The sequence below is a fragment of the Megalops cyprinoides genome, chromosome 6 (assembly GCF_013368585.1).
Source record: "Megalops cyprinoides isolate fMegCyp1 chromosome 6, fMegCyp1.pri, whole genome shotgun sequence".
In the NCBI taxonomy this organism is placed as follows: Eukaryota; Metazoa; Chordata; class Actinopteri; order Elopiformes; family Megalopidae; genus Megalops; species Megalops cyprinoides.
This window is the reverse complement of record NC_050588.1, coordinates 12,874,496-12,893,651: the sequence shown is the minus strand read 5'-3', so window position 1 is coordinate 12,893,651 and position 19,156 is coordinate 12,874,496. Positions and strand designations below refer to the sequence as shown.

General features: G+C 44.0%; 2 protein-coding genes across 5 annotated transcripts; both read left to right on the top strand.

Moving 5' to 3' along the window:
* The first annotated feature begins 1,291 nt into the window (after positions 1-1,291).
* Positions 1,292-8,988, top strand: LOC118778962 (acidic mammalian chitinase-like). The gene is made up of 10 exons (XM_036530764.1): positions 1,292-1,527; positions 2,488-2,544; positions 4,432-4,597; positions 5,262-5,386; positions 5,746-5,869; positions 5,973-6,155; positions 7,217-7,333; positions 7,462-7,594; positions 7,826-8,018; positions 8,973-8,988. The coding sequence occupies exons 1-10, from the start codon at positions 1,292-1,294 to the stop codon at positions 8,986-8,988; spliced, it is 1,350 nt and encodes a 449-aa protein (XP_036386657.1).
* Positions 8,989-9,318: 330 nt separating this feature from the next.
* On the top strand, positions 9,319-19,054 carry zc3h11a (zinc finger CCCH-type containing 11A). 4 transcript variants are annotated; one of them, XM_036530558.1, is made up of 19 exons: positions 9,319-9,400; positions 9,936-9,976; positions 11,242-11,307; positions 11,480-11,615; positions 11,950-12,069; positions 12,196-12,319; positions 12,434-12,634; positions 12,734-12,811; positions 12,902-12,982; positions 13,139-13,252; positions 13,742-13,846; positions 14,247-14,354; positions 14,452-14,511; positions 14,617-15,090; positions 15,288-15,358; positions 15,457-15,985; positions 16,365-16,558; positions 16,658-16,860; positions 17,041-19,054. In XM_036530558.1, the coding sequence occupies exons 4-19, from the start codon at positions 11,562-11,564 to the stop codon at positions 17,246-17,248; spliced, it is 2,724 nt and encodes a 907-aa protein (XP_036386451.1). In that variant the 5' UTR covers positions 9,319-9,400; positions 9,936-9,976; positions 11,242-11,307; positions 11,480-11,561; the 3' UTR covers positions 17,249-19,054. The 4 variants fall into 4 exon arrangements, with proteins under 4 accessions (XP_036386451.1, XP_036386453.1, XP_036386449.1 ...); XM_036530560.1 differs by lacking the exon at positions 9,936-9,976; XM_036530556.1 differs by having other exon boundaries at positions 9,936-11,307.
* The last annotated feature ends 102 nt before the right edge of the window (positions 19,055-19,156 follow it).

Genomic DNA, 19,156 nt, shown 5'->3' with positions numbered 1-19,156 from the left:
AAAAATGATAAAAAACATATTATAATACTGTAAGTGCATACATGTGATAGGAGCTCCAGATTAATACTAAGAACTGTTTCAAAAAAGTAAGCTAATATTATAAAATAAATCCCAGGGGACATATTTGGCTTGATCTACGAGGCACATATTCCCCTTCTAAGAATGATTTCTAAATAAGACCAAGAAATAACTTTCCTTCCAGTCATTTATTTGTTCATTCATGCCTTTATTTATTGGAGAATGAGTACCATAGGCATGCTCGATGATTCAAGGAATAGGCAAAACCGGACACGTTGTGTTGTTTCTGTCACACAAGCCGCTGCCATGAATCCCATCCCGAAACTGTTGTGAGGTCATTCGAGAGGGTTGTCTGACATTACACTGCATTATGTGTCGCCTGCTCTTCTTTGCTATCATATAATAGTCATAGTTTTCATGCGGCTGAGCAGCAACAGCACAATGTCAATCACAATGAGATGGCTCACCAACTTAGTAGGTAAGATTTATATTTTCTTCTTGTGAATGCCAAAATATAAATAACAGTTAAATATTCTGTCTAGTTTTGGGCACTTCCTCTTATCCTGTATTGTAGTATTATTTACTAACTTTCAATGTATGTCTCCTAAGGTCTTAATCTGATGTTTCAGTTTGGTGAGTACTTACATTTACTTCTACTTTAACTTTGTTTTGACAGAATGTAGTAATATATGTGGCAAAGCATACACATGGAGGCAAGCCTGTCTGGGAGCTTATAAATATTTGTTTAATTTATTATTGATTATGTGCTATCATTTTTGTTGTTGTGTTTGCTCAGAAAATATTACCATGCCAGAATTTTTTTATAGTTACCACTATACAATGTAAAGGACTTCTCCCTAGATAAGTGATTGTGGAGAGAGTTACTTTAAACTGTGATTCATTTTCCTCTTAAAATTAATTGAAACATGTTTTTTATATGGGGAAAACTCATCCAACGCATTCACTAGATGAAAATGAATATTCCTTTTGGAACAGCACAATAAAGGGTACCAGTAAAGAACACAAAAATGAGGTCACCTTCTCTTAGAACTCAATGTGCTCTAGCCCCTTTGACCCCTGTTTACCAAAATTAATGCACTGAATGTACAAACATTAAGACCTGGCATTTGAAATTGACTATCAAATGTTTATATTTCAAGCAATGTGACCTTCTTGACCCATAGAAAAAGCCTTTTAGGTCAACAGAAAAAGTTTACAAAAAATGACTCAATTAAAGTGTGCGATGTTAAAGTGGTTGGTGGAATGTATTCTGATGTGTCCATCCACTCTTTTTGTTCTACCAGCTGCCGCCACCAAGTTGGTGTGCTACTTCACTAACTGGTCCCAGTACCGAGCTGAAGCCGGGAGATATCAGCCGTATGATGTGAATCCAGACCTGTGCACCCACCTCATCTATGCCTTTGCCAGCATAAACTACGCCAGCGAGCTCAGCATCCAGGAATGGAACGACGAGGCAATGTACAAGTCCTTCAATGCCCTGAAGTCCAAGTATGTGTCTATGTCACTGAATATTAAATGCACACGATAGATGCTTAATTAGCGTAACCAAATGCACATGGTCAAAAAAAAAAGGTTTTGTACATCCTCCAGTACACTGTTAATTTCATTGTCATATTCACTTTGCTGGTATTTGAGAATAGATTCATATGTACATAATCCAGACACACTTTGAACGTAGAACAGAATGGACAGAAATATAATTTTAAAAATTACTAGAAATTCGATATAAAAATGGGGGTCAGTGGGTATTGGGAAGCCTAGCAGTTTACACAGAAATTAGGAATAGATGTATATAGATCTGCTATCCTGACAAAAATCTGGATACCCTTGTACATTCTGAGGAAAAAGAAAGTATATCCTGGGACAGCATCTGCATTACATGTATTGAAATTAACCTGACGATTCACAAATAGAATTTTCAGGCAATCCCCGAAGAAGTAGTTAACAAACCATCCATAAGTATAAAAATCCCATTTTCTTTTTGTTTTAACTGTTCACTGCATCCCGCCTCCTCCACATCACCCCCGTTTCCTTTTCCCTGTTTACGATGTCCCAATAGGGGGGGTCAACAACCTCGGCCCATGGCCAAGTGTGATTCCTTCTTTGGGCTCCGAGCCAAAGATCACTACCCCTATATCTTCATCAGGACACTCTCAGCAGTTAGGACTACTGATCAGCTACTGATCTTTTCTAATATAATGCCTTTAAATGAATATTTGACATTTCACATTTTTAAAAGGTGTTCAAAACTTCTGAAGTTTCTAAAGGACACATATGGTACCCCGGGGAAAAGATTAGCTGGAAAATACGTGCAAGCTCTAAGTGAATAGTCCCTACAATGTGAAAATACTCTGTTCAACCAGACATTTTACATGGAATTCATTTTACTATAAAACGACCCAAGGTGATCTTTTAAGAAATATTTCTTTTGGTAATGTCTTTCTGCAGAAACCCATGGCTGCAGACACTGCTGGCAGTTGGCGGGTGGAACTTTGGGACTGTCCAGTAAGTCAGAGTACTACTTCTTCTGTCTGATACAGCCCTCCCTCTGGTGGCAAAAGTATGAATCACAGCTCCGCAAAATGCATAATATTGACGCTGAGAAAGATGACTTTGAAGTTGAAATGTTACTTGTAACTCAGTAAAGTGTAGCATCTGCTGAATGAATGCATCTGTGGACTGCAGAGTTCTTAATATATATTTATGGATCAAATAATAATCTGCGCAAGGGTCACACAACACCCTCTAGATTATGCTAATTTACAGATACATGCCATTTTTTTTATTTTATTTTAATTATATTTAATGATGAAATTTCTGATTTGGAATGCAGCAATAAAGTTATAGTGGTCACCAACCTTCATGATAATGGTGACCTTCATAAATATAGTGTTGCACATGGTGTGGATCTGTGGTATGTAGCATTTACATTTACATTCATTTAGCAGACGCTTTTATCCCAAGCGACATACAAAAGTGCATATAGTGGGCAAACAGGCACAAAGGCAAGATGTGTACAGGTCATACAATGCAGATAGTGCTGAAGCTGAGCGTAAGGTCGGTGTAGCGAGCCAGAACTAATCTGATCCAGGATTACATATATCGCATACAATCACAGGCACAGTAAAGTACCGCTATACTACCTAGGCAAAAATGTGCACAATACAAGGTAAGAGATAAAACTACTAGTGCAATTCAGGAATCTAAGATTTACAAGGCCAAAGTTAAAGGTCAAAATGGCAAGGGTGTCAGTCCAGGTGGAGTCTGAAGAGTTGGAGTGAAGGAGTTGTTCTCAGGGTGGTGGGGAGTTCATTCCACTACTGGGGGGCGATGATGGAAAAACGTCGTTGTGAGCAGCGTGGGCCTTTTGTTCTGTTGGAAGTTGTCAAGCAGGTGTGTAGGGTAGGATGAGGTCCTGAAGGTAGGTCAGGGCAGTCTTTCTTGCAGCAGAAAAGGTGAGAGACAAGGTTTTGAAGCGGATCCTGGCTGCGATTGGGAGCCAGTGGAGGGATATCAGTAGCAGGGTGATGCTGGAGAACCGGGAGATTGTAGATCAGCCTAGCAGCTGCGTTTTGGATGAGATGCAGTGGCTAAATGGTGCAGGCTGAGAGGCCTGCAAGGAGGGCGTTGCAGTAGTCCGAGCGGGAGAGCACGGTAGCCTGGACAAGCAGCTGGGTGGAGTAGGTGGTCAAAAAAGGGCAAATCCTCCTGATGTTGAAGAGGAAGAATCGACAGGAGCGTGTTGTCTGGGAGATGTAGTCGGTGAAGTCCAGCCTGTCGAGGGTGACTCCCAGGCTCTTCACAGAAGTGGAGGAAGTTACTGTGGTGCCATTGACAGTAACTGAGAGCTAGTAATTGAGAGCGTTCAATGTGTCATAGAATAACTATTCTATGACTCATGGCTGTTAGACTTTTGGGGAAATTTTGGAGGTGAAGGGTACATGCAACATCATGCAAGGACATGTATCTTACTGGTGCTGTTTTGTATGGGTGATTTACTTACCACAAAAATACAATACCAGTCAAAAGTTTGGACACACCCGATTAAGATAATGGGAAACGTATTCAAAGGCATTTTGATCTAAAGACTTATGCTTAAATGCTTGAAACTTGTTTCTTAGACAAATTTAAATACTGAAGTTGATGCCTATATATGAATTTCCAAAAAATGTTTAATTAAAAAGAATTTGGACACTTTTTTGGTCACTGCATGATTCCATTTGTGTTATTTCATAGTTTTGATGTCTTTACTATTAAAATGTGGAAAATGGCTGGATGAGTCCAAACTTTTGAATGGCACCATATTAGATCAAAATCATCTGCGTGCAGTTTTGCATTTCACACAGCTTTCGGTGTTTTATGGTAATTGCAACTACTGGAACCTTCCCCCAGGTTCTCCATCATGGTGTCATCTGCAGCAAACCGCCGGAAATTCGTCCAGTCATCTATTAGTTTCCTGCGGACGTACGGCTTTGATGGGCTGGACCTGGACTGGGAGTACCCAGGGTCTCGAGGGAGCCCCCCAGAGGACAAGAAGAGATTCACACTGTTGTGCAAGGTGAGTCTAAACTACAGCCTACCCTCACTTTGCTCTTCAGGTCAAATAGTCACCAGTTTATCCTCAAAATGGAAGAGGAGGAAGTTATCCAGTGGGAAAGTTAGTTTTCAGCTAAATACTTCCTTTATTTTGGGACAGTCTAACATGATGAAATTCACATGAGTTGCTTGAGTATTTGGTAAAAAAAAAAACAACTTTGCAACCTGTATAAAATTTAACACTAGTAAATACAGTGACAAAATCACCAAGTTGGCAACACTGGGCCTACAGGTTCCCCTGGACTGCAAGCTACATCCATGTTATGCTAATGGCTAAGAGCACTGGGGATTTTTTACTCAGTTTGGTTTGGTGGGAAAACTTCTTCATTACTCATCCGCTCATCAAGATACCTTTATATTACCTGTATTGAAATGTAGAAACAGTTTATTAACAATCTGATGTTTAATTCACCAACATATACAGTAAGACTCATTTGGGGCTACTTGATGGTAGACTTATTAAGACTTATTGGCTGCTTGATGGTACAAATGAATTGATAAGCTGTTGTCTTAAAATTGCCTAACACCAAGCGAAATTTGTGTCAGTGCAGTTTAACAGAGAGGATACTGGGACAGATAAATGTAACTTTTACTCATTTTGGATGTGCCTATTGTTGGACCCACAGGAGCTCCTGGAAGCTTTTGAGACTGAAAGCAGGGCGAGTGGGCGTCCCAGACTGATGGTCACAGCTGCAGTGGCTGCTGGGAAAGCCACCATTGATGCTGGATATGAAATAGCTGAGATCTCTAAGTAAGTCTGGAATTGAGTTTGTGGTTGTTTATTCTGCAATAATTATGATTTTAAAAAATACACAAATTATAGGACAATATTGTGATTTTTGTTTCTCATTTTTCAAAAAAAGATTAAGCCCTTTAAAAGGTAAAATTATATTTCAAATGATGGTTTGGGAGTTAACTGTCATGACACCCATTGCATTCAGCATGCTTATGATTTCATATTTCTGCAAATAGACTGTATAATAAATACACAGTATGTGTTAGAATATGTAGGAAATGTGCAATATCTGCCTGTCCATTAGGTCTGACAGTCCAATATTAATAAGAGAACTGAGAAATGTCCAGCTCTTTCAAATTATTCTGTGCCTTCAGGTACCTTGATTTTATCAATGTGATGACCTTCGACTTCCACGGAAGCTGGGACAGCATCACCGGTCACAACAGCCCCCTGTACGGTGGTGCCCAGGATGAAGGAGATTTCATCTATGCCAACACTGTAAGGGCAGGGTGTGAGAAGGCTGAAAAACTGAAAAAGTGTCCTTTAATCTCGAGATTCCTTTTTTTGGCGTCTCTTTGCATTACCTCCTCTCCCTACTCAGGACTATGCCATGAAGTACTGGAGGGACCAGGGTGCCCCTGTAGAGAAGCTCCTGATGGGCTTTCCCACATATGGACGCTCCTTCCGTCTGGCCTCAGCCAAGCAGGGCCCTGGAGCTCCGGCCAGGGGTTCTGCCTCTCCTGGGCCCTACACCCAAGAGATGGGCTTATGGTCCTATTATGAGGTGAGTCGATGGTCTGTACCAAGGAGAAAATCACCCGATCATCGCCATTATTTTGTCTGAAATTACTCTCATGGACTGACAACAACATGACGGTTTAAGTGTTTTTAGGAGACTTGTGTCTTTTGGGAGAGCAGACTTGACAGTTAATATTTCCCAGTGTGGTTGTTTCTGTGGTTCAGCGGTTGCCTTCAGTGGTTGCCTGAAGAGTCCTTGCAGTGGTATTTTGCCACAAAAAGTAGGCTGCACACCTTTTTTGTGGCTTTGCCTCTAGGCCCTTAGAGGAGTGCCCCAATAAGATAAGGGTACGAGAACACCCTGAGGTCTGAGATCAATGGAACAGCTTATGGTACAATTCAGGCATTGATGCAAATTTTAAAGTCTTTCATCTGCTGTCTCATTCTCACTACAACCATAATTCAGTATTTTCTATACAGTGTGTATTGCATTCTGTGCTTTTGTGCATTTGAATGGTAAATTAAATAGTTCTCTCATAAAAAAAGCATGATATGTGCACAATGTATGTGTTTTTTAACTGACAAACATGCAATACTGAAAGCCAACTGAACTGCACATCTATGGGTGTAAATATTGTTAGGCTCTGAAAATTGCCAGATGTCAAATAGAAGACTGCTCTGCCTCTCCTTTCTGAGGCTAGATTGCTCAGGAATTGTGTGCATAAGTTTCATCAGAGCAAAAGTCTGGTTGTATTGAAAGATTTGCAGTAAAACATTAGGCCCAGGGGCTTTCCAAAGGGATGTAGAGCATAATTCCTGCATGTTTCCTGTATTCTGTGGCTTATGATGTGATAAATACATCAGATGATTAATTATTTTAAAAACATAGTTAAAAATGTTGCATATTATATATTGTCAATTGTACATATCACTGTGATTTGGTCACTCAAAAAGGTTTGTGCGCTCATGACAACAGTCCTAAAACTAAAACCCCATTTAAGGTTCTAGTGACCTCTTTTCAAAATTGAGGGGAGCAAAGCTCAGCTTTCTTGAGGTGTATTGTCATCCAGTCATCTGAGAGATCCTGCCTTTTATTTTTTTCTTCAGATCTGTACTTTCCTCAAAGGCACCACAGTACAATGGATGGAGGAGCAGAAGGTTCCTTATGCTGTCAAAGGGGATGAGTGGGTGGGGTTTGACAACCAGAGAAGCTATATAACCAAGGTATGCCTGCTTCAGTGGAAATGAAGGAAAAAGGTCACAAGACTAATCCAACCTCCGAGCAACCCATGATGGAACCATCAAACAAAGGCTATAAATGCCACCCGACTCCTTCCCTTGTCCTCTCTTAGGTCAGCTACCTGAAGGATAACCATTTTGGTGGGGCTTTCATCTGGTCCCTGGACTTAGACGACTTCACGGGACAATTCTGCGGCCAGGGAAGTTACCCTTTGACTGCCCTTTTGCGGACATTGCTGGATATCGGTAAGTTCTCTAAGCAGCCACTGATGTGCAGTACAAGCACTTTAGTTAAAAAAAAATAGTTAAAGCTGACGTATCAGCATAATTAACACTGTTTGACTTTTCAGCTGCAAGTGGAAGAATCACTCAGAATCACTCAGGATTCACACTGAAATCTTTTTTCCCTATTGACCTAAAGTGCTCAACACTTCGGCATGGAGGGTAACAATTCACAACATACATTAATCTTTACAGAACAGCTGCCTTTCACATCAACCAGGCCAGAAGTGTCCAGTGTGACTACATCTACAACCACCACCACAACAAAACCGACCACCACAACTCAAAGCTCTTCCAAGATCACTCCTTGGCCTAAGAAGTGTGTCCAGAGCACCAGCACCATCATCGATACCGGCGGCAGCTTCTGCGCTGACAAGGCTGATGGGCTGTACCTTAAAAGTGAAAACCCTGCTTCATTCTATCTGTGTGGCAACGGGATAAAAAATGTTACAGTGTGCCCCCCTGACAAATCGTACAGCACTGGAGGGGCACCCCAGTCCTCAAGGGCCAAAGTCTTTTTGGTTTTAGGAATAACTTTCCTTCTACAGCTGATCAGCTCCTGGAATAACAGGTGACTGCACTCCCCATCTAATCAGTGACTCCATTTGAGTAACAGAGGCTAGAAGTGGTACAAATGAAGGATGGAAGATAACTGTGGACAGTGCCATCAAATCCTGGGTAAAAGACTGTTCTGTGACTTCAGGAAATGGCTGCTTGAGATTGTTTTATGTACCTACAGTTCCTAATCTCTTTGATACTATGAATAAGATGAGTTACTTTTCCCGATCTTGAACATGGCTGAGTGTGTGTGTGTGTGTGTGTGTGTGTGTGTGTGTGAATATAAATCCGTCTTTGTCCACACCTCCAGCAACACCCTCACTTCAGCTTGCTACCACAGAAGACAGAAGATCAGGGCTGCTCTAGTCAAACAATGCGTGTTGGTGCCAACTGAAGTGCTACAACAGGAGGAAAGGCGAGGGCAAAAGGCAATGAGAACCTTGAGCGCAGGCACGCTTAAAAGATGCAAACACAAGATGTTAACAAACCTCTATTTTAAAGTGGTGTAACTAGATTGTATTCTAATGTTGTGAATAAAGCATCACGTGCCATGTGATATATATTTATCGAAATGAATGTACACTTGGGAGTTTTTTTCCTTATCCATAACTTCTTGAACAGATTCATTACATATATCTAAGCGATATCATGATGATTTATCCATCTATTAATAACCAATCTTACCAAATAAAAGCATTTGTACGCATTAAAACATCTTAAAGGGAAACAATTTCGGTGTACTGTCTGTGTTTCCTGCTAGCGCTACTTGTGTTTTTCTTCGCAGCTATGCAACCATGTGACGACGCTAAAGTATATAGGTAGTTGCTAGACATAGAGTTACTAGAGTGGTTCCAGTTATAAAACTAGGTACAATCGTGTGAAAACAAAAAAATGGCGCATCGCAAAGGATTGAATCATAAAGTATGCTAATTCATACTCCACAGTACTGAGTTTCACTGTGATTCAGAATATAAGGTTTTCGATGTGTGTTCATTGACTGCTCTTTCGGGACGCCATTTTGGGGAGTGTACTTTCACGCCAATCAAATAAGACGAACCGTTCTAGTCTTTGCATATCTATGCATACTCCCCGCCTGGGCTGACGCCATTTTGTTCTAGGTACAGAACGGAACGAAGAAAGGGATTGGAGAGGAGCGACCTGTTTGTGCTCTTGTGGGAGAAGGAATATTAGATACTTGTTTAAGTAATTCTGGTAACTAATTCGTTATTTCATTGAAATATCCACTCTGTTGATCTTATTTATACTGTCATTTGGATATTTAAACCGAAAGTGGGGTTTATTTGTATATTTTATAGCTGGTTAGCCATTTTTAGGTAGCTAGCTAGCTAACTAACTAACTACGGCAGCTAGGCCGGACAAGGCCTTGAAAAATATGATCAGTAGCTGGATAACTCGCTTGCAAGTAAGCCGGATAGCGTTTGCATAGAAGGTTGTGCAATTCGTTATTACATGTTAGCAAACACATTATTTCTGGGGAAATTTAAAACAACCACAGTTGTTGAAGTGTTCTTAAAATCAGAATAACCTGAGAGGTGTTTGTATGCTAACAGCTTCGATACGCTGTCGGCTTTGACAGTTTGAGCAAAAAAAAAATGTGGTCGAAGAGCTAGTTAGTTAACGAGCTAGCTAACAAAAGCGCTGCTAGCCAGCTGTATCCAGGTTCTTTTTTCGAATGACACTATGTGAAAAATAGCTAGCTAACGTTCTATAAAATTGTGTGTTACAGTACCGTGGATGACGAAAAACGCAAACCCCCAGTAATTGCTGGTAAACCGTCTTGTCGATTTGTTTCGTGTTTCATTTCTGTGCTCCATGGATTTTGTTTTGCAATTCTTTAGGTAAACTAGTTAGTAAATGGAGGTGGCTATCTAGCTAACTGCTTGTAATAAAAATTATAGCTAACGCTTAGCGCTACGCTATTTTTTCCACCTAGCTAACGTTACTGCAAGTGGCCCGAGAAATGACGTTACTTCAGAAAATGTCTGTTATCCCGCTTTATCGAGAGAAACGGTCAATGAACGTTTACAGGACTGTTGAGCCAGATGATGCTCGTAAGGTCCCTTTAAAAACAAGGAAAACATGGCAAGATTTTAATGTACACTCTCCCAAATTCAGAATTTTACGGTAGCTGATAAATGTCAGTGTTTGTAGAAGATGTGTCTGGTGGCAATGCACGGGCTCTGTATTTTGCAAAGCTGAGATCAGTTCGTAAGGAAATTACATGAACTAGATCTCTGCCGAAATGGGAGCCACGTGCTGTTGTACAATTTACAGAAACGGCATGCTGTTGCTGTGTCGAATGACAGCACAAGCACTGTAACTTGCCATGTGAAGGTGGGCAAAACCTTTTCGAGTCCATCCCAAATTTACTGTTCCATTAGCCCAAAATACATTGAAATGGTTTCTGCACGTTACTTATAGAAACCTTGGTATTCGCTCTGCTTATTCATACAAGGTAAAACATGGGCGGGAAAAGGAGCTTTGTGATCATGTTTGACTGCCATTCGTAGTATCATTATGTTAAATGTCGGGGAAGTGTTTGTTTTCTTTCTACATATAGGTAAAGAAGCAGCTACTTCTACATGCCTGAAGATCACTGGAATCAGATAGAATTTATGTGAAAAGAAAAAAATAGATACCCAGAAGACGGCTGGTTTTCTCGTTTTTTTCTTTTTCTTGCTCCTGGGAGCCTTTGCTGCTACAGCCCCTTCAATAATTCTCTTCCTCTGCCACCCAATTGTAAGAAGAAAATTTTTTTAACCTTCACTGCAGTTTTTTCATCCCCCCCTCCCCATTTTTTTCCCTTGGCTGTCTTCTGGGATTACATCCATAGAGAAGAGATCTCCACCCCCTTCACCCCCATTCAAAAAAAAAAAAAAAAGGACTTCCTTCGGCCACCCCTCTCTAGTAATTTGCAGGCTGAGGGTGAACGAGGCAGCTGAGCTGTGTTGAGCTGTGAGAGAAGGGACGTAGGACACAGGTGTCTCCGGTCCCCATTTCCCTCTTAACTCATGGAATGAGTGTTCCTTCAGGACCGCCCACCAAGGAGGCACCTCTCAGAAGTGCGTGAAGAGGAGTCGCCTACTCCACCACTGCAGGTGAACAGGCTGGCAGCACGGGTGCCGCCCATGTAGCCCATGGCGGTGTGGATGATGTTAAGGGCGCCATCGCATGTAGCGCTTGGCTCGATTTCACTCATAGTGGTAGCCAGAGAGCGGCGCTTGGATAGATACGTTGGTGTCATTAACGCGTCTGTCCCGCTCTGAGCAGAGAAACTCCCGTGGGCCTTGAAGACAGTTGACCCAGGAAGTGATCAGCCCAGAATTGAGACCTTCACCGCTCCAGCCCAGCCATGTCTAACAACGGAGATGACTGCTACTTCTACTACTACTCCACCTGCACCAAGGTAGGATGAGTACACCTAGCTTCAAGTCTTGGTACAGATTAAATCTGAATCGGATTGTTGGGCCAGCTGTCATCACCCGGCATGAAAGGGGCACCAAAAACAGTATTTTCTTTCAGTGTGCTTGAGAATATTTCACATTGGGAGGTTCCTGTATCGATACGCAGTGTTTAGCTGTCAGTGCGGCCATTAAAGATGGCATGGCAGAACAGGCTCCTGTGCACTGGCGTCTCTTTTGAGAATGATGAATTTTGTAAAAAGCGGTTTGGTCATGAGGATTGGCTTTCCTCATAATGGAGCCTTATTTCCCTAATGCAGAGCGCTCTCCCTTTTCTAGGGTGACTGCTGCCCTTTCCGTCACTGTGAGGCGGCCATGGGCAGCGAGACCGTGTGCAACCTCTGGCAGGAGAACCGCTGTTTTCGCAAGATCTGCAAGTTTCGCCACATGGACATCAAGGTAAACACTCTGCACAAAGCTCTCTTTTGACACGCGCGGAGGTGGTCATGTTTTGTATGTGCTGCCATTGTTGTCATTCGACTCGTACGTGATTTTTTTTTTCTTTTTACCTTGAACCACGTGCAGAAGAAGCGCAGTGAGATTCCTTGCTACTGGGAGAACCAGCCAGCCGGTTGCCAGAAGCCCCACTGTGCGTTCCACCACGAAAAACCTCGTATGATTGACGGGGTGTTTGTCCCTCCTAGCAAAGGTGAGAGAAGCCCTAAACGCCATTCTGTTTTCCGTATGAACACGTGTTGTAGTTGCAGTACAGCAGGCATTTGGAGAAGAGCGTGGGTCAGTGGTGCTCCGTTTTCTCGAGCAGCTCCTATCCCGAGGAAGGAGGCGGAGGAGGAGGCGGTCCCGCTGGCTGATCCTCCCCCACCAGCCCCAGTGCCCGTCGCCAGCCCGGCCAACCCCCAGCTCCGTGGGGTCATCAAAGCTGAGACCCTGGAGAACGTGCCGAGCCCCACCCACCCTCCGGTGGTCATCAACCCCGCAGATGATGAGGACGAGGATGAGGATGGTACGAGATTCTGTGACGGAACTCCTCACTGAAGCATTGGTTTGTATGAAGCGGTTCCATGGAGTGGTGTTCACGCTGTGTATGTGTGTGTGTCTCCAGATCAGTTCTCTGAAGAAGGGGAGGAGAGCACATCGAGGATGGTCTCACCCAGGAAACTGATCTCTAGCACCAATAAAGGTATGGTATTGGTCCGCTCCACTGCCTTTTACATAAGCTTTATATGCTGCTTCCTTTTTCTAAATTCTGTTTTTTTTCTCTTCATAACAGATGATTCTCTAAACTTTGGCATTAAAACTCTTGAAGAAATCAGACTGAGGAAAGCTCTCAAAGCAAATTTAAAGAAAGCAGGTAATTGTGCATCAGGTCTGAAACATTGTCTGCAGCAGGCTTCGTTTTTCTCTTCCAGCTGTTGCTGATTTGTCATTGACTCCTAACTGTCTTATAAAGATCCGTGTGAGTCTTTTATACAGACGTATAGAATTAAAATGTTCTTTCTTCTCAAAGGTCAATCCGCCACTGGCGGTCTCTCTCCACCAGCCCAGCCGAACAATGGGTCGAGTGTGGAAAAAGAGAACATCAGGTCTTTTGTGCAGCCGTCACTGCTCACCACCAAGGAAGGTAAGCAGCTGGAGAGACTCATCTGGCTCTGTACAATAACAGAGTAGGTTTTACCTTGGATGTTTTTTTACAGTGCTTTATGTGCAAATGGCTTGAATGTGAGAAGTTTATTATTGATTAAATATAATTTTATTATCTGTTTCTGTTCTTTGATCTCTGCAATATGTTGAATGAATTTACAGGTTCAAAAGGTTATAATCTTCTTCAAAGCTCTCCTGTTATTCTAAACACTTGCATCCAAGGAGCCGTAACCGCAGTGTGCTATAGAATTAAGCCAAAAAATGTAAAGGCCATTTGAAGAGATTGGTGTCTTTTCAGAGATCGTAATCTCAAATTCAGCAGAGACGAGACAGTGTCTGGAAAGTTTGAAGTCTCATCTTTCCATTTTTTTCTTGTTCAAAAGTGTCCTGTGAGAGTGAGTCACATACACAAGCTGAACTTTGGCTTTGACTGTAATTGGGAATACTCTCTTTCCCTGCTCCCACACAGGTGCCCCAGAGCAGGGTGAAGAGACAGTGAGACGGAACATCACCGAGCGGCTGGGGAGGAGAAAGGCCGCGCTCACTGGAGAACAGCTGTTCGTTATACAGAAAGGTATCCTACATGCCACTCTGTCACTGTAACCTTAAACACGCTAACCTTTGTGCTTCCTGCCTGGTTCGTAGTTGTTGGGTAAAAGTGTGTGGATTATGAGTCATACTTTGCTTAGATTATTATCAAAGTTATTTTGGTCTTTTGTTTCTATTAGTGACGTTAGTGAGAGTAGCTGGGTTTAGTTCAGAGGACACCTGCACTGCACCTGTGGCAGTTAAGGCATTTAAAGCAGGCAGATAATTGGAAAATCCTTAAAGGACCCAGCTTAGGCTGCAGTCTTTCAAATACTATTAGGGTTTATCGAAGTGTTTTCATTTCTATAGATTTATTCATCTGTATGATTTTCTCTATGGCTCTTAGCAGCAGTGAGGAAGTGAAGTGTGTATATTTACCTTTGCAGATTTGCCGGTAGAAAGCGATTTGCCGCCCCTTAAGCGCAGACTCGCCGAGCGCCTTGGAAGAAAGGTGGACTCTCCTGATAATGACACAAATGTTCCCGCTTCAAAAGGTGAGGTGGTTTTTGGGCTTTGCTTGATCCTAACTTTCATGTATTCTCCAATGTCAAAGCTTCTCTTTTTTAAATTCTTTTCTTCCCCATTCTCCAGCTTTAAAGCCAGTGCGGGACCGACTGGGATTGCCTGCACAAGCTACTGATGGTGAAACTGGTAAGCTGGAGAAAATTGGTTGGGTAGTCATTCCTTTCGGGCTAATGAACATTGTTCCCAGCATTCTTTGAGTCTTAACAGTTAACTTAACCATCTTAACAACAGAGAGTACCAGAGACTCAAAGCCAGCTGAAGAGATCCGCATAAAGACCCTGGAAGAGATCCGACAAGAGAAGGCTGCCAAGTCTCAGGCTCAGGGACAGGCCATCACTACCACCACCGCTGCTTCCAAGGCCCCCAGCTCTGTAAAGAAAGCTGGCAAGCCCATAGCTGGCGTCCACGTGAAGACCTTCTCTGAGATCCTGCACGCCAAGAAGAAGCTGGAGGAGCAGAAGAAGGTGGCCCCTGAAGAGCCTGCGTCGGAGGGAGTCGGCACCTCCGAGGCACCTGCGGAGGAGACAGGCCCGAGGAAGACGGCCGCGCAGCCCGGCGAAGTCCGAGTGAAGACGCTGGAGGAGATCCGCAAGGAGAAGGCTGCACGGATGCCGGCCAAGGGCCAGGAGGCCAAACCAGAGGAGAGCCCCGCATCCGCTCCCCTGAAAAGGAGGATACTGCGCATCAACAAAACCACGGCTGCAGGTGAATTCCCTCAAAGGTTCTCCCCCCTTTCTGTCTGAGTCTAACTGCAGATTTATTTTTCGTGGTGTATTCCGTCACGCGACTTCAGTGCTGGCCAATGAAATACAATGGCCACAGCCTTGCTGAAGCATCCCCAGCATGTTTGGACACATGAGCTTCCGTTTAACTGAGGCTAACTGGCACCTTTGAATTCACAGGAGCGGCCAACGCCAGCGACGCAAAAACACCAGAGGCCACAGAGAAGCCGGCGGAGCCTGCAGCTGCAGAGGTGAGGCCTCTTCTGTGCAGTATGGCTGTGTGGTTGACTCTGAAGGAGCTGCCCTGTAATGTTTCTTGCTCTTGCCGTCTCTCCTCTCTGTTCCACAGGTGGGCTCTGCGAACGGGAAGGTGGACTCGTCCGGCGGGAGCGTGAAGGTGAAGACCTTCGAGGAGATCATGCGGGAGAAGAGGCTCCGCCAGCAGCAGGAGGAGCAGGTGGCGTCCTCTGTCCCGCCAGCGGACCCTGCTTCCCCGCCGGCCCCAAAACAGCAGGCGCCCACCCTCCACAGGCCCGCGGCTACCCTCAGGCAGAAAGCGAGCGCGGCGCCGCAGCCGTCCGAACCCCCTGCCCAGGCCAAGGCCCCGGCGGCAGTGGCACGGCAGCGCATCACCCTCAAACAGAAAGAGCCCAGCCCTGTGCCCGGGGCTGAACAGAAGGCCGAGCCCTCACCTGCTGCTCCGCAGGCAGATTCCCCCTCCGCCGGTGTCGGCGACATGAACTGCACCCAGGAGAAGCAGAAGAGAGCCTCCCCAGCGCCCCCTGCAGCCCCCAGCCTCACTCCAGAGGAGCCACAGGCCGAGAGGGCACAGGACGCTGCTACTAAGAAGTCTCCTGTGCACTTGTCGGAAACCAAAGGTACTTACAGCCACTGGGCCCATAGACTCCCAACTTACAACGATACGCCAAATTAACTGTGTTAATGCCAAGTCAGCTAATCAGAAAAGGGGCATAGAACCAGAAAGTGATTATCACATAAGAATTTTGGAACAGCTTGTCTTCATCTGGATAAAACCATTTCCACACAGAAAATAGTGCTATGGACTGCCTGCCAGTATAGCTTCGGTGTGTAACTATTGACAGTATCAGCTGTTGTTTCTCATGTACTGGATTTGTGCTCTGTGCTATTAGTGTGATGTGCCATCTAATAATTCCATGTACGTGGTCTTTGTTGATAATTTAGGAAGCACTCCTTATTGGATCTTTATTTACATGCTTCTGTTGTTGTACATTTCAGTGAGGCCCAAACTGAATGTGAAGCCTTCTGTAATGAAGGCAGCCAACCAGGTGAAACTAGGCCAGAAGAGGAAAGCCCCAGAGAGTCACCGTTCTGCTGTTGCTGCAGTGAAGCCTCTCAACAGCGCCCCCGCTGCAGAGGAGGATGAGGTGCAGGAGCCGCTTGGCAAGCGTGCTGAGGTGAAGGCACCAGAGGTCAGTCTTTTCTTTTGAGCAGGCCAAATGCTTGTCTGTGCAGTGAGACTCAGAGAGTGGAAACGGTGTCATTACATGCCTGTGTGCTTATGTTTCTAGACGTCATCCCCGTCGGCTTGTGTGGAGATGGATGCGCAAGCTTCCCTTCAGGATCCCACGCTGTCAGTCCCAGAATCCTTGGTGTCATCCTTCAGCAGCACCCCCGAGATAGAGCTCCATGCTGCTCCCAGCGCAGAGAACAGCCTCGCCACACCTGAACAGGTTGTGTCATCTGCCAAGGAGCCCCGTGCTACCCCACAGAGGTAAAACCAGTACAGAGCATGCCTAAGCAGCTGCCTGCATGTGTTCATAAGCGCTTGTCTGTGTCAACGTAACCTGTGTCCTCAGTTCCCATAGTTATGTATGTAACCTTGTTTGTTGTGGCGTAGCCCTCTGATTTGTACGCCCGTAACCCTTGCTTTGCTTGTCCGTGGTCTCCACAGCCCTGCGGTGGTCAAGACCCCCACCCAGCCCAAGGCACGGCGCCAAAGCTCAGTGACCCCGCGAGCCGCGGGCCCCGCCGCGTCGGACGACTTGGATGAACTGATGAACGAATTTGCAGACGACCGCCTGGACGGCGAGATGGAGCTGGATCCCGCCAAAGGCGAGGACGACCTCCTGCTGGAGCTGTCAGAGATGATCGGCAGCTAGGGGCCCCGGCCGGAGGACGGGCAAACACAGCATCAGCATCACCACCCCTGGAGAACGCCCTACATGTCACATCGAAAAGGAAGAGAACACCTTTCCCAGCATCCTTGCTCAAACCCGTGACGTTGATTTGTTGGGAGGGGAGGCTCTGCGTCCCCTCAGATGTGGCTCTTCTCCTTTCAGAACTGCAGATGCAGTTCAGTCTGTGTTGTCATTTCCTCCTCTGGAGGCATGCCGTACACAGGCAGTCTGCTCTCATTTCAGGGGGGAAAAATGTAAATGCATTTCTATTTTAAGGTTTCAGATATGATTCTGTTTTTAATTTTTACTTTGTTTTTTTTAGAAGGTAGTTATGTTTGTCAGTTAAATGTCCCCTTCTTTCTGTAGTTTCTGCAGATTTAACATTTAAATGCGGAGACTTTTGATGTGTTCCCAGAGGGAATATTTATAAGATGTATATTAAAATGTTTCTTTTCATTTGCTTGGCTTATCATTCCTCATTTGAAGCAGGATGTAAGGGAGCAGCATCTTTTTGGTTTGAAGAAAAAGGTGTATGTCCTACCTTTGGGCACTATGTCTGTGCTCAGTCTTGCCTTCAGCAGAGATCAAAACCTGCCTTTGCCGGATGGTGTAAACCTAGGTTTTTCAGTCGCTGCAAATTTCTTGTTTGCTGAAAGTTAAGACTGATCTTCTTTGATAGGGTAATAAATGGGGAAAAATTGGAATGCTGCAATTTGTGTACTATGTATGCTGTACTGTATATGTATGCCTCAGCTGACTTTGAAGGGGGATGTGATTTGTGGCACTTACAACCTGCAGCTGCCCTCTTTTAGTAGGTCTGTAGTAGTCCTAAAGATCATGCTTAGATATTCTGGTCATCTGTTACTATGAACCATGCCATTTCTTAATTTGAGCTGTACCATTTTGCATATAATGGCGTTTCCATGTGAACCTCAGTAACACTAAAAAAGACAATCAGTTTGGGTGAAAGTCTTAATGTGGCAGCATTGTTCTCTGAAACTACTGTTTGCTCTGAAAACTGAATGTGTTAATGTAAAAAAAAAAAAAAAAAAAAAAATCTTTCAGAAGACCAAATCTGTGTTGTAATCAATTTCAGTCCTCAAGCTTGAGTCCTTGACTGATTAAATTATGTCCTCTGTTCTGAGGAAGTATTTTGAAGTCATTACAGAATGCTCAAAGTTGTCTCATTCTTTTTAATCAACATCAGTGTGATATGTAACGCGTCATAAAGTTTGAGATGCATGCATTGCAAGATGTCCTTTTGCGAATCTGAATCTTTACGTTTTCTGTATGCTGTACATCTTTCTGTTACCGAGTGAATTTAGGACTTCTCATGAACTGCTGTTCAGCCTCTCAAGTTCAGTTGTGCAATGCCACGGGACCATGCTTTACCTGTCTCTCTTACGAGCAGAGACATATTCCACCACGGAAATATGGTGTCATCCAAGCATAACCTTAACACTTCTTACAATTTCAAAGATCTGGATTATAAATGTGAAAAAGCTGCCTCTCAGGGAAGATGTCTGATTTTGTCTGCTGTTCATACTGTTTTAATATGCTCCCACGCTACAGTACAGTAGTTGTCCTCTGGCAGCATATGGACTCCCCCCCAACTTTCTTTGTATGTCTCCTGCCACATGTGAACTGAGTATGGAAGTAGGATGGTGTGATCTGAATACCTGTGTGTGTTTTCGGATGATTTCATTTTAAATGCCAGTCGAATAGTATAAAAGTGTCCTCTGTAATATCCTCTGTAAATAATAATAATAAAAAACTTGTGAACATGGAGAGAAGAGTAGTGTCTTTCTGAGAATATAGTGTTCTAGTTCTCTTATAAATACAGGGTTGGTAAATCTATATGATTACGCTTTCGTTAAGAGATGCAGTTTC

What these genes read in the sequence shown, in the direction of transcription:
- LOC118778962 (XM_036530764.1), top strand. Translation starts at nt 1,292, where the DNA reads ATGTGTCCATCCACTCTTTTTGTTCTACCAGCTGCCGCCACCAAGTTG. An exon ending in TTCAATGCCCTGAAGTCCAA is followed by an intron (nt 1,528 to 2,487) that starts GTATGTGTCTAT and finishes GTCTTTCTGCAG; the next exon opens with AAACCCATGGCTGCAGACAC. An exon ending in TGGAACTTTGGGACTGTCCA is followed by an intron (nt 2,545 to 4,431) that starts GTAAGTCAGAGT and finishes ACCTTCCCCCAG; the next exon opens with GTTCTCCATCATGGTGTCAT.
- zc3h11a (XM_036530560.1), top strand. Translation starts at nt 11,562, where the DNA reads ATGTCTAACAACGGAGATGACTGCTACTTCTACTACTACTCCACCTGC. An exon ending in AAATGTTCCCGCTTCAAAAG is followed by an intron (nt 14,355 to 14,451) that starts GTGAGGTGGTTT and finishes CCCATTCTCCAG; the next exon opens with CTTTAAAGCCAGTGCGGGAC. An exon ending in CAACAAAACCACGGCTGCAG is followed by an intron (nt 15,091 to 15,287) that starts GTGAATTCCCTC and finishes TTGAATTCACAG; the next exon opens with GAGCGGCCAACGCCAGCGAC.